This window comes from Berghia stephanieae, chromosome 2 (genome assembly GCF_034508935.2).
Source record: "Berghia stephanieae isolate SIO BIC M18660-M18661 chromosome 2, UCSD_Bste_1.3, whole genome shotgun sequence".
Lineage (NCBI taxonomy): Eukaryota > Metazoa > Mollusca > Gastropoda > Nudibranchia > Aeolidiidae > Berghia > Berghia stephanieae.
This window is the reverse complement of record NC_088361.1, coordinates 72,164,631-72,179,944: the sequence shown is the minus strand read 5'-3', so window position 1 is coordinate 72,179,944 and position 15,314 is coordinate 72,164,631. Positions and strand designations below refer to the sequence as shown.

The window sequence follows — 15,314 nt, the reverse complement described above, 5'->3', positions numbered from 1 at the left end:
TGACTCAATCCAGAAGCTTTTAGTGAATAAATATGATAGAGAATTTATTACTGAATACAAAATAGAGCATATACAAATATATCGCATTATTTGGTGATGGACAAAATAACATAGCTCAACAATGAAAAGTAATGAACAAAGAGTGCATCCTTCTCTTCGGCATGCCACTCTGATATTTGCCAGCACAAATACTATTTTAAACAATGGACTTAACGAATCATAACTAATTGATCTGTAACAAAAGTCAACTAGCAAGTAACAAAGCAACTCTTTCCTAGTGTAATTCAATTTATATGCCATAACAGTAACGTCGCCCTTTTTCATTGGATCATACAGGTCCTGCGACTACTGGCCACGATAGATACAAGGATTAATACGGAACGTCAAGATGAAAATGATGGACAAACAACAGATTCCGGCAGCAAAGTGGGGCTGAAGACCTCCGACAAAATGTCATACTTGGATTTATTCAGAATCCCTCGTCTTCTTTTAAATACACTTATCTTATGGATTGGATGGTAAGCAGCCAAATGGTATGATATTATATTGAAAGAGCCCAAATGGGGTGATGAAGGCTGTAAGATGTTTGGAGTCTTGGTGAAGGGGGACTTGATGACATCCGGATTTGAGGTCAGGACACTTAAAAGTTTGGCTGATGAGATGTTATCGATGATATCATCAATCCTTGGAATGGGATATTGATCCGGGTAAGAGATTTCGGTCGTTGATAGTCCATAATAAGCCTCCAGCTTTCGTCTTCCTTTTTTCTCAGGAAACATGGTGATGAGAAGTTGGACTCGCTGTTTGAGAGAATGTTGTTGTTTTTAAAAAAATGTCGATTTCTGCTTTAAGAATGTTTTTCTTAGCCGGGGGTATTCTATAATATGATTGTTGAACTGGTCTGTCAGACTTAAGTCTGATGGAGTATGGCGGTAGATGTGAGACACTGGGCTCATTGGAGCAAACGTCTTGATGCCGGGTGAGGATGACTCAAATCGATTCGTTGTTCCGGTGAGAGATGCTTGAGGTGGTTGTCCATTCCATCCAGGTATTCCAGTAATTTTGTGACGTGAACTGGTTCTACTGTGGTGGCAGAAAAAATATTGTCTTTAGAGTTTGTACACAGAACTAAATTATTGATATTTTTGGTGGGCACAGTGTCGTGTTTACTCTCCTTTCTTTCAAAGAAGGGTTTAGTTAAATTAATATGGAAGACTTGTTTCCATTTCTTCCTGTTGGGGGTTTGAATCGGGTAATTTGTATCGCTGATGTTTTCTATTATTTTATAAGGGTCTGACGATTTGGCCTCAAAGGGGTTGGTGATTGATGGGGAGGAAAATTAAGACATTGAGAAAGCATTGATTTACATTTCATATTATAAATAAATTTCATTTTATCCTGTGTACACGACAAATATCTCTTTTCAAGTTTTAAAACATCAGACAATTTTGTCTTAAAGTCAATGACATATCCCTAAACATAAGTCTGTTGATTTAAAATCAGTTTGTGTTTTAGAATTTCCAAAGGTCCGCTGAGAGTATGTCCAAAGACTAACTCAGAGGGGGAAATCCCAGAGATTCCTGGATCATGTTACTTGTAGCAAAGAGACAAGGGGTACATTGTCATCCCAATCCTGTTTATTTTCAATACAAAAGGTTCTAAGAAGCCTTTTTAGAGTTTTATTATAACGCTCTAAAGCTCCCCGAATTTCAGAATGGTAGACAGAAGAGAAAGTATGTTTTATACCTAAATCTTTTAAGGAGTTTTGCAGTATTTTGCTCTTAAAATTGGTCCCTTGATCACTTCTGATTTCCAGATGTATTCCAAACATAGCAAAATATTTATAGAGGGATTTTAGAATTGTTTTAGCTCTAATATATCTGAGTGGGAACATCTCTGGGAATCGAGTGACAGGACATAATCTTGTAAAAATATATTGATTTTTACTTTTGCTGTTAGGCAAGGTCCCTACACAGTCAATAATTAATGTAGAAAAAGGTTCACCTGTACTTTAAATTGGTTTGAGATTGAATTCGGGTATTGTAGTTTTCATGCTAAGTTGGCTTGCATTCCAAGAATTGACATAGTTTATGACATGTTTTATTAAAACCTCCAATAAAATTATTTCTTTATATAAGATAAAGTCTTGTTAATCTACATGAGAATTATCATGGACAATTGCCAGTATTATATCGCTGAATGTCTGGAGGACTACAATTTGCTGTAGGATTAAATGGCAATCCTCCTTCTTCGCAAAGGGAGATAAATATTTTCTCATTAGTACATCATTTTTGATATAGAAACATGTTTTGTATTTGTGAATATCACTCAGTTTTACGAAATAATTGTAAGAATATTTCAATGTCTCATTTCTTTGATCAAGTGGACATGTTTTTACATCGGTATCAATGTTAATTTCAATATACAGCACACAGTATAGGGTAAATCAGCGCTTAATTTATAATACTAGATAGTGTTATTTTACTCGCACCTAGTCAAATGATAGGAAATGTTACTGGGCTGATAAAATAGTAAATATAATTGGCCTGAGGCAGATGAGTAACAGTCAAATATAATCTCAATAGTAAATAAAAATGTAATGAAACAACAGCTTATTGGGCGCCACTGTGACGATTCGGGTTATCTGGCTCTATCGACTAACCAAGAGCACCCGAATAGTCACAATTGCCCATTACTGTCGAGTTATCATATAACAACTCCAGTAAATCAAGAAATTGCTTGTTGACGTTCTAAAAATCCTCGAGCACATGGAAAGTTAATATAGATCATGCCCATTAGTTTACATCATCATCATTGCCTTTTTCACCCTTGGTCATGGTATAGGCCACAGACAAACAGTTTCCATCCTTCTCTATCTTGAGCTAACTTTTTAATCCCATTCCAGGTCTTACCACTTCTCTGTATATCGGCTTCTTTAATTCTTCTCCATGTTCCTCGTGGCCTTCCCCTTGATCTTCTGCCCTGAGGGTTCCAGTCCAATACTTTCTTTGTTATAGTGGAGTCGTTCTTTCTAAGCGTGTGTCCAATCCACCTCCATCGTCTTCTTCCTATTTCCTCTCCGACTGGTTTCTGCTGTGTTCTTTTCCATACTTCTTCATTTTTTTATTCTATCCATCCATTTTATTCTGAGTAGCTTACGCATGCACCTGTTTACAAAAATCTGTACCCTCCTTATACATGCCTGTGATGCGTTCCAAGTTTCACATCCATACAGTAGGACAGACTTCACATTTGAGTTGAAAAGTCTTAGCTTTAGTCGAAGGGAGATATATTTAGTTCTCCAAACTCTGTTCAAAGATCTGAATGCAGCCTGTGCCTTTCCTATTCGTGCTTTCACCTCTGCTTCCGTGCCTCCATCCTTGTCAATTATACTTCCGAGATAGCAGAAAGTGTCTATATCTTCAAGTTCCTGATCTTTTACTTTGATCTGCTCCCTTTGACGCGTACCTATCCTCAAGACCTTTGACTTTGCTGGGTGAATTCTTAGACCAATTGATTCCGAGAGGCTGTTTATAATTGTGGTTTTTGCTTGCATCTGGTCCTGGGTGTGGGACAAAAGAGCCAGATCATCTGCAAAATCCAGATCATCCAACTGTGTCCAGGGGGTCCACTGTATCCCATTTCTTCGCCCTTTGGAGGTTTCTTTCATTAGCCAATCAATGGCAAAGATGAACAGGAATGGTGAGAGCAAGCATCCCTGTTTGACACCAGTCTTACTTTCAAAGCTGTCAGTAAGCTGATCTTCATGTACAACCCTGCTACTTGATCCTTCATACAGTTCCTTAATGAGGTTTACTATCTTTTCAGGGAGTCCATAATGTGCCAGAATTTTCCACAATGTTGCTCTGTCAATACTGTCGAAAGCCTTTTCGAAATCCAGAAAGTTGACAATAAGAGGAGAGTTCCATTCTGTTGACTGTTCCACTATAACTCGCAGAGAGGCAATCTGGTCGGTGGTTGAACGGTTTTTTCGGAACCTGCCTGTTCGTCCCGCAGTTTAGCATCTGTTGCACTCTTAATTCTCTCTAAAATAATACGGTTGAAAACCTTTCCTAGGATAGAAAGAAGAGTGATACCTCGATAATTATTACAATTACTGAGGTCCCCTTTCTTTGGAAGCTTGATAAGATGTCCTTCCTTCCAATCCTTTGGGAATATCCCGTCATTCCAGATTCTCTCAAATAGTGGATGCAGGGCCTCAGCATTTCTTACTGCATCAACTTTTAGAGCCTCCGATGGAATCTGGTCTGGTCCAGCAGCTTTCCCCCTTTTCATCTTGTTAATGGCACCCACAATCTCTGCTATAGATGGTGGATCACAGCTACTTGGTAACTCATTCCTTGCAGGCAAAATTTCTGGCTGGTTGTCTGGTGGTGGTCTGTTCAGAAGGCAGTTGAAATGTTCCCTCCATCGTTCAGATTGAGCCTCTTTTCCAAAAATAGTTTTCCCATCTTTGTCTTTGACTGGTGCCTCTGGTTTCCCATATTATCCAGCAAGTGTCTTGGTAGTTTGATAAAGGATCCTCATGTGTCCTCCTGTCGCTGCTGCTTCTGCTTTCTCTGCAAGTCTGTTCATGAATGCTTCCTTGTCTTTCTTCACAGATCGTTTGACTTCCATAGCTATGGCTCGATACTGCTCTTGTGCATCCAGTCTTGAAGCCCTTGTTCGGATTGTGTTCACTTGTTCCTTCCTTGTTCTCCTCTTTTCAATAAGGTCCAAGGTGGTTGGACTTATCCATTCTTTATGTTCCGATTTTAGTTTACATGTAGGCCTAAAATTTACATATCTGCCTCGGACTATTACGTAAATGTATACAATTCACATAGGTGCTGAGTATTACTCACAGTTTTTACACAGGCAGTCGAAATATTGGTGTCCTCAAGTGCATGCATAAAATTCCTCCCATTAATGTGTCAAAATATTGTAAAAATTCTTCCAAACATGTGGAGCGAGCTGATTCAGACACTCATCGTGTCTAAACTAAGCACATACTAAAGTTGCCACCAATGACGATACTACTTGCTCATTTTTTAAATGCACTAAGTTTTAAACGCGTTTTTTCATGTAGAATTATTTTTCTTGCTGATTCTGGAATTTAATGACGAGTAAGTGCGTTGGAGATCTAAAAGACCATGAAGCAAATACTAAATATCTAGATTATATTTAAACACTAAGTCTTGTTTCTTTTTCTTTCCTCTCTTTTCTTTGCCTTCATAATTGATGTTAAACAGTAAGGATTAATTGCTGTTTCAAAATATTTATCCTTACAGGTTTACTGTTACTCTCGGATTTTTCTCCATATATTTGTCATCGACAACTCTCTCAGGTGATCGACACTTGAATTTCTTCCTGACAGCTCTGATGGAAGTCCCATCTAATATTTTCTTCTATTTCGGATTGAATAGGTAACTTGTGACCCATCGTGTCAGAACGGTATTATGTCAGGGTGAACTTCGTGCTTAGAAATAGAATATAGCAATTTCGAGTTAAAACAAATGTATGGTGATCTGACAAACTGGTCGGATGTTGGAAAAATTGGAATCCCATATGATTTTATTTCCAATAGAGGCACTATTTTTTTTTCTGACAAAATGCAATTTGTATTTTATAATTATCTCAACTAGAATCGAAGTTATTCATTGTTTAAAACGGAGAAAATCACTTTTAAAGGCAAGTCATACATCATTACGCTTCGATAGAGTCAGGTGAAAAATTGAATTAAATAATCTATAAGTTTCAAATTTTAATATTCTTTCATTCGAAGGTAGTTATATGAACAATAAAAACGATGAAGTGAAAAAGCAAAAACATTGCAGATAACTATTTTTCACCTTTGTTCGCTCGTATCTTAAAACTAGCTTGTGCAACATCCGACTGGTTTTGTTAAATCAGCACACAAATATTCATAGCCGACAGACTTTTCATACTTCTGACCACTTTGACTTCAAACTAAATTTTCCCTATATAAAACATTCGAGCATAATACCATGATACGATGGGTCACATTTAAAGTTTTGAGTAGATTCTTTTTCATGTATTGTATTCTTACACTCCTGGTAAACTAGGAAACCCTTTACAGTTTTTAGTACAATAGAATCGTTGAATAATGCTGTGAATTCATTGAATGAAAATTTACTCAATGAATGTTAAATAACAGTCACCGGTTTAATGGTTTAAACTGATTAGCTAGTTTAGTTATACTTGTGTTAAAGTAAACAATAAGACATTTCGTATCTTTTCTTTTGCATTGTTTAAGACTAACGGGCTTTAAAAACTTTTAAATTCTCTTTACAACTTTAAAACCTCCATGAGATTGTAAAGTTGACAAATATCAGTTACACGTTGTCGTTACAACAATAACGATTTCACTTCCCGAAGATTGCCCAAAGTAAAAGGCACGAAACAGATCGAGCACTTGTATTTCGTGGGTTTTATTCTATACCTATATATATATATATATATATATATATATATATATATATATATATATATATATATATATATATATAATGTGTGACAACTTATATTTTTATATTACCTCTAACCAACATTATCGAGCACTTTCGTACCTACGAGTACCCACCAACACTCATATATATATATATATATATATATATATATATATATATATATATATATATATATATATGAGAGAGAGAGAGTTCCAAAAATTGGGAGGCCGAAAATTAAAAGGATTGCTCAACTATTTTACGCAAGGTCTTCTTAGGTTTGGTCTCGAAAGTCGTTGTATTATGAATTGTAAATTACTAAGTGGTACTGAAGCATACAGTTGCGTATCATCCGCGTAAAAGGATAACTCAGATTGAATCTGGAAATTACAATGGGTAGGGGCTGCATTTACACAGTGAAAAGGAGAGGGTGAAGACTAGTAAAACTTGCTCTGACTGAAAACCCTTAACCAAATAATCTGCCATTTAAGGGCAGTTCCTTTTACGCCGAACGTATTTTATAGTCTTCTTAACAGAATGTCATGGGCTATGGTTTCAAAAGCAGCTAAATATCTAAAGAGCATAACACATTTATTTTGTTAGTATTGGCATTAGGTAACAAAAATTAAAATTTTAAGAAGCGCTGTTTCAGTACTATGTTGCTGTTTGTAGGCTGACTGGAAAGGTTGGTCCAAACTGTTGTTATTAAGATAATTGTGTAAGGACAACTTTTTCCAAAAGTTTTGACAAAGGTAAATTTGATACAGGACGATATTTAATGATCATCTTTGAATGGAAATTTAAAACGTTATTTTTTTTTTTCAGAGGTGAAAGATCTTTTGCATGTCAGCGTATGTAATAATCAATATCTGGTTTGTCCCGCAATTGGCATTGATCACCGCAATGCATCTTTCACATGGACTCTACCAGTATCGTCGGTTGAATTTCAAGGATGTTGTCCCACGTAATTTAAGAGATTCGAATAGTTCATCGTTGTTTTGGGGTTGTGGATCAATACCACGATTCTCGCGACCTATAATGGCGTATCGTATCGTTATCGTTTAAGAGCAATAGGTTCTAAAATCCTTTAAATGTTCTGTGCATCTATTATGAATAGATACTTTTTTTTTCTACTGCATAAACAGCATCCAATGTTAATTGGTAATATTGAGAATTAAATATTTAATACATAAATAGGTGTAATGCTCAATTTCGTAGTGTAATTAACTCTATTTACATTCATTTGGCATATCCAACTTTGTACATTTGAGAGTTTCAAATAATAATAATGGATATACAAAATTTATGTTTCAATATTCATCAAAATCAATTTTCTTAAAAGTTCTTTATCAATGGCATTCTTAAAAATATTAACTGAATTGGAATTTTTGTCTCAAACTTTAGATCATTCCAAAGTGCCACAGTACTTTGAAGTAGATTATTTGTCTTTATAGACTTAGCTCCCCTAGTGTTTGTAACATGCAATAATTTTTTAAAAAATCATTATAATCCATGTTGTAAGAACCACGCACGAGTATATATATATTTAGTGGTGATGAATAATTTTTCTTCCAAGAAGAGGTTGCAAATCTTAGAAGAGGGGAAGTACGACTGTGCTCTGGAGATGATTTTCCATGTGATGCTGTGTTATATAATATATATATATATATATATATATATATTATATATATATATATATATATATATATATATGATAATGGTGCTAACTGCTTAGAAGGGCAATTTTTGGTAGCACAATCAAAACCAAACATACTTCCTAACCCACGCCGCTCAGTTTCTTTCAGTTAAACTTTACTATGACACCCATTGCACAAAAGTCTGAAAGAAATTTGTTCTTTAAAAAAATCTAAACCCACTGTCACTTTCATGTCAATCACTTGATATAACACGTCGCTATCACCACAAGCCGATTCTGATAGCTCACACATCACATCATACAAATTGCACAATTTTACTTCACTTCGTGAATTGGGCGTGGCAGGCTAATTTTCTAAACGAACTTGGTTGATTCAATAACTCTCATTAGCACATGCCACAACAGCACTATCATTCGGATCAACTACACTTCTTCTTCTTCTAGGTTCCATGCCTGGTCCAGGCTTCGGATACTGCATGAATTATCTCTCCTCATTCCTCCCTGTCTCTTGCTTTTTCAAACAGCTCTTGGATTGTTAGGTTGGTGAAGCCCTTCAGTTGGTCTATGGGTGTTTTTTTTGTTTTGCCTCCCCCTGGCGCGTTTACTAGGTATTTTCCCACAACTTGCCAGGTATTCATTCTTATCATTCCTTACTATGTGTCCGAAAAAGGATAGTTGTCGATCCGCTATTAAGGGCATTAGTTTCCTTTGTTGGTATGTTTGTTTTAGCACTTCTTCGTTCGTTTTGTGTGCAGTATACGATATTCTCTGCATCCTTCTCAAACACCACATTTCAAAAGCTTCAATGTTCTTTTGTGTTTCTGCATTTGTAGTCCAGCTTTCGCATCCGTATAACAAGATTGGCCACACGTAGCACTTCAAGACTCGGAATCTAATCCCGAACGACATCTGTTTGTTTTTCAAAATGTTTCCGAGGTCCATGAAGGCCTGTTTGGCTTGAGTTATTCTTGCTCGTATGTCTCGGTTACATCTTCCATCTGTTGTCACTATTGAACCTAGGTATTTAAAACTTTCTACGTTGGTAAGTTGCTCGCCGTGAATCGTTATATTGCAGGTGTTGTTTTCGGGTGTTTTCTGTATTACCATGCATTCCGTTTTGGTGATATTCACTTCCATTCCCTTGGCTTCACTATCTACTACCACTTTGTCAACAATCTTTTGAAGTTGGATTTCTGATGTTGCAACGAGTACCGTATCGTCTGCGTATCTTATATATTTATGTTGTGACCTCCTACTTTTATTCCCTCCATATTAGTTATGCCCCTCATGATTGTTTCTTGGTATAGATTAAACAGATCTGGTGAGGCAACACACCCTTGACGGACTCCTTTCTTAATAGGAATGGAATTTCCTGTAGAGTTTCCGATTTTGATAAATGCCTGCTGGGTGTAGTATAATGTTTGCATGAGTCTGAGGTCTTTCTCATCAGCGCCAATGGAGTGCAGTTGTTTTAGTATTTCTTCGTGGCGTACTCTATCAAAAGCTTTTTTGTAGTCGACAAAACAGAGGTATAGTGGTGTCTGAACCTGTATAGCTCTTTCACTTAAAACACGGAGGAGGTATATTGCGTTCCTTGTCCCTCTGTCAGGTTGGAATCCATATTGTTCTTCTGCGATTTCGGGGTTAATCTTATTCCTTAGCCTGTTGATAATTATACGCAACAGTATTTTGTTGATGTGGCTTATTAAACTTATAGTTCTAAAATTTTCGCATCTGACTGCACCTGCTTTCTTTGGTATTGCTATGAAAATAGAGTTACAGAGATCTTCTGGAATTTTCCCAGTGTTGTATATATTGTTGAATAATATGTGAAGTTCATCAATTGCTAGATCTCCTAGGCTTTTTAATACCTCTACAGATATTTCATCAGGGCCTGTTGTTTTACCATCCCTCATTCGTTCCATGGCATGTTCAATTTCACTTTTGGTGATTTTTGGTCCTCTTAATGGTTCTTTGAATTTCAGTGGTGGTTCATTTCTATTTGGATCATTGTACAGTTCGCCTATGTATTCTACCCATCGGCTCTCTATATGTTGTTCTTCAAATAGCAGTTCCCCTTGTTTGTTCTGGATACAACTTCCTGCTGCTTTGCTTTTCCTTTTCCCTACACTACAATCACTATTAATACTAACAGCACCTTTTTCTTATTATTTGTAAACCGATTACCATGAAAATTACGGTTCCTTGGTCTGACACCACTGCGAGAACGATTTACACTAAAGTCGATTCAGAATTTTTCTTGGAATTCATTATGAAATAATTATTGATCATAAAATTTCTTCAAAATACAATATTCGTGAAGAACACTATTTAAAAAAGACGCCTTGCATTTCTCTCTCTGTTTTCAAAACACAAAAATAGAACTGACACAAAAGATGACGGCTCATTGTATTTTTATTAGAGCGACCAATCAATCCTAACCTCAAAACGAAAGTCAAAGTTCTATTTGTTTTTTCGCTTGGTGACCCCTAGAACAGGTGTAGACAAAATTGGAATAACTAAAAAACTATTTGATGGATTTCAAAAATTCAAAGAGGATCATAAAATTTAATGAATTCTTCATAAAATCAAAGTAATATTATTGCGATATTCTTCATTCGCCCTTTTCCCTTTTTTTCTGGTGACCCTGCCCCCTTAACTGTGTGTCTGTTTACTTGGCGTCCAGGAACGTGCAGTTTTGTTTGCAGTACGAATAAATCAGTCCTCACCGTGAGTTGTTATAGAGGGCATTCCAGTTCTTTGGCAATACTGTACTATTTTTGTCGCGCGAAAGTGTTGCTGTAAAGCGTAGACAGTCTGTCTGGTGATCTAACAATTCCAACAACATTTGTCACATTCTGTCATACTTGAAGATAGCCAATTTCACGAGAACGCTCTTTTAAAGTCAAACATCGCATGAAGGGAAATAATGATTTACAGATTTAACTAATTTTCAACATCACTATTTATTAGGATAAAAGTGGACACAAATAACACAAATATGGTGGGCATGGCCATTTCTTGGTTTGTGACCATTGATCTCATATTCACGAATGCCGCCTTTGCAATGTCTATCCGGTTTTTAATGTTTAAGCAACAATAGGTAAGTGAAAGTTGTTCTGACTTCGCATATGCACAACTTGCGTTGTCCCTCAGGGCAGTGTACTTGGTCCTTTACTGTTCATTGTCTATATAATGATCTGTCTGATACTATAAATTCTAAATACAATTTTTTTGCTGATGACACCAAAATGTATGCACCAACATTAGACCATCATCAATCGTGGCTTGTACTCTTGACTCTTGACGTTGTCGGTCACGAATCACGATCCTCTGCGGTGCAAATGAAATATGTGTTGCTTTTTAAATTACTCTTGGCCATTCTTTGGTTATTTAGATATGTCATTCTTTGTCTTCATCAAGCTCTCTTTCCTTCGATCATCTCAGATGTTACCAACTTTTCTATTCCGTCTCTTCTCCACACATGTCCCAGAAACCGTAACATCCTCTTTCTGATAGCATCGATCAACATTCTTCCCTTTCTCACCTTCTCCAACACGTCCTCGTTCGTATACTTGTCTGTCCATGATAGTCTCAACATTCTTCTATACATCGACATCTGAAATAGATCTAACCTCCTAGTACATTCTTCGTCAAGTATCCACGTTTCACAGCCGTATAAACGGGTACTTATAACATATGTTTCCACAACTTTCATACTGCCTGATCTTCAACTTTAGGTTGTTGTTTGACACAACTGTTCGCATTTTATGGAACACGTTTTTTTTGGCTATTGCTATTCTTTGTTTTATATCTTCAATGTCACGTGCGTCACGGGTAATGATAGTGCCTAAATATTTAAATTTCTTTACTTGTTTGATGGTTTCACCTTTGCTTGACAAGTGGAAAGTCGTGTTGTTGTCATTCTTTGAGACCACCATACATTCGGTTTTCTTAACAATTAGTTTCAGGCCCATCTCTTCACTTTTGCTCACCAGTAAATCTAAAATTATCTGCACGTTTTCTGGAAGTATGCCAGCAGAGTACCATCGTTTGCATATCTTATGCTATTCATATTCTGCCCTCCAACGACGACGCCTTTCACATCTTCAATTTCTTTAAATATCATTTCACTATATATGTTTTTAAAAAGCCCGGTGATAAGACACAACATTGTCTTACTCCCTCCTCGATGTTAAAGAAATCCGATGCTTCATTATCAAGTTTGACACACGCTGTTTGATTCCAGTATAAGTTTTTTCACAATCGGAAGGTCTTTACTGTCTACACCGATCTTTTCTAGGATTTTGAAGAGCATTTCGTGTTGTATTGAATCAAACGCTTTGGAATAATCAATGAAGCATAGATAAAGTGATTTTTGTTTTTCGATTGACCGTTGCATTATTTTCAGTGTAAAAATTGCATTTAACATACCCTTTTCTTTAACAAAACCAAAATGCTCGTCACTTATCTCTGGAGAGATCTTGCTCCTCATTCTTTTCATAAGTTTTCCTAATATAATTTTTGTGGCCTTGCTCATTATGCTGATTGTTCTGTGTTGGTCACAGTCAATAGTTCCTTTTCGTATACATTAAAGGCTTTTGTCAGAATGTCTATTCCCAGATCGTCGAGGGCGTCTATTGAGAAACTATATTGGCCTACCACTTTCCCCTTTTTCATCTCTTTGCAAGCAGCTTCTACTTCTCGCATAATCTGGGGACCCGTGATCACAGTAGAGATTTCTTTATCTTAGCAGATCCCTCTTTTGTCATCCGCTAAGATTTTTTTTTAATGTATGCTGCCCAACGTTCCAAAATTTCGTTGTTGTCGATAAGTATATTGCCGTTTGCGTCTTTAACGCATTTTCTTGCCATGACTGGTCGTTTTCCACTTAGATCCTACATTGACTGGTAGAATTGTTTGGTGTTGGATTGTTTTAGTCTTTCAATTCTGTGACATTCATGTTCAATATAATTTTCCTTTGCTCTCTTACATTCATGCCCATATGACCTTTATATAAATCTGATAGACTTTATTCTGGTCCAACATCGATTCAGAAATATCGTACGCAATGCAACAACTATTCCAAGCGCAGATTGTATTAGTGACCACCGACCTGTCAAGGCCATGCTAAAAATAAAACTTAAACCAAAAATGAAAACGAAAGTGGAACCAAAACTGCAATTATATCTTTTGAGAATTAACGATCAAATAAAAAATGATTATAAAGAGTGCGTGAAATAAAAAAGTGAAAACTTGACCTCATATATAAACATAGATGAGTACTGGAATCAAGTATCGAACTGCATCACAGAATCTGCAAGAGAAACTATTCCATTGTGAAAAATCACGAAACAAAACAAAAATGGATGAATGACAAGATCTTGAAACTGATGAATGAAAGACGAAAACTAGAACTAAACAGCAATTAATATAAAGAAGCTAATAAGAGTATAACAATAGAAAAACATCCTTTCTTTTTAAAAATATAACCTTATGGAGAACATTGTGCCATTTGAGTCAATAAAAAAAAATATACGGCGCACAACTCTACTGAAAGATTTGAAAATTAGAAATGTATTTTTTACAGGTAGATAAACAGATAACTTGATTTCCTTTTATAATTTAAGGCCAGTTTGAAAGTTCGTTGAGTCAAACAGACATCATCAAATATGTACCGACGACACTAACACTCTCAAAAACAACCAATTTCGACACTGTAAAAAGTTGTCAGTTTGGCGTTTTTACGCAAATCGTTGCATTCGATTGACATTGAATAATATTTATATAATTGATAAATTGTATCTATGCATAAAACTTACACAGAGCATTTAAGGGTTTTTAGAACCTATTAGCTCTTAAACGATAAGATACGATAGGAATATTTTTGTGTGGGATAATTGCGTCATAGATGATTGAGTCATGGCGGAAGTCAAGGCTTGAAGCGGCAATAGGCAGGAATTGATAGCCATCCCATTTTGGGTAAAGACCGACATGTACACATATTCAGGTCTCACATCCCAACATTGTTGTAATGGACAAAATTGCGCATATTTTTATATTTTTGTTGTTGTTGAGATTTCCATTGCAACAATGAAATGGGTTATCAGAACTGAAAATAAGTGCACGCCGGTAAAGACAAATTAAAAATTAACTTTCGCGAGACTGATCAAAATGTTGACCATTCAGATACTGTATAGATAGATAGCTAGAAGGAGAGATAGAAAGATAGATGGATAGATAGATAGATAGATAAATAGATAGATAGATAGATAGATAGATAGATAGATAGATAGATAGATAGATAGGTTGGACGAGGGAATTAATTAGGTCCCTAAGCTTTGCCCAATAAGGGCATACAAATGAAGCGCCCATTCACCGACTCGAACTCCAGAACGTTATTAATTAAAATGCCGTGTCGTGAATCCAAGGCGTAACTCTTCAGATCAAAGTCGTTCTGAAACAAGAAAATTGCAAAAAGAATAAAATAAAAACATGTCTGCAAAAGACGATCACTACTTACATAGTACTCGTCTTGAAATCTGACTTAAATATGACCACTAGACGATTCCAAACCGCTCTCTGCATTTTATGGTTTTGCAAGGAGGCTGGGTTCATTGCAATTACAGCATTTTAGTTTAAATAGGAATTCATTTTTTAAACATTTATTTTTCAGATACGGGCGAAAAAATGTGATCATTTTTATATTCCTGGTGATGAGTGTTGGCCTCGTAGGAAGTGGTATTTTTCGGTCGTTTGAACGTAAGAACATTCACGATCCATATCCATCATTGATCATTGTTATAACCTTTTATGATTATCTTTTAGGTTTGATCCAAAAAATAAATCTGAAATTTTACAGCTAAAAAAAGAGCATTGTAACGAACAATAATCTTGGTCCCTTTACCCCTATACCCAATCTTATAAACCAGGTTCTCAGGTTCTGCATACTTTTACTAATTAAACAAACTTTTAGACATCTTACAACCCATATAATTGTCCCAAATATCAGACTGAATGTATTTTATGAGTCTTTATGAAATAAGAAATGTACTCAAAATGCTTTCATGGGATCCCAAGCCAACATACAAGTTTGAAAGGTAGGACGAGTCATGATGCCTATAAGGTGCTATTACAATTTATTTCGACAGTTATGATGAGTTACTCATTTTACGCATAGTGAGAAA

At 36.0% G+C, this 15,314-nt stretch overlaps 1 protein-coding gene across 9 annotated transcripts in view; it reads left to right on the top strand.

Moving 5' to 3' along the window:
• LOC144965489 (solute carrier family 22 member 16-like) overlaps positions 1-15,314 on the top strand; it is a 53,958-nt gene that overhangs the window by 23,816 nt on the left and 14,828 nt on the right. For all 9 annotated transcript variants that reach the window (XM_078900872.1, XM_078900873.1, XM_078900875.1 and 6 more), the window contains 3 exons: positions 337-518; positions 5,292-5,426; positions 14,804-14,889. In XM_078900872.1, the coding sequence (XP_078756998.1) occupies positions 337-518; positions 5,292-5,426; positions 14,804-14,889 (403 nt within the window). The remainder of the gene's footprint in view (positions 1-336; positions 519-5,291; positions 5,427-14,803; positions 14,890-15,314) is intronic.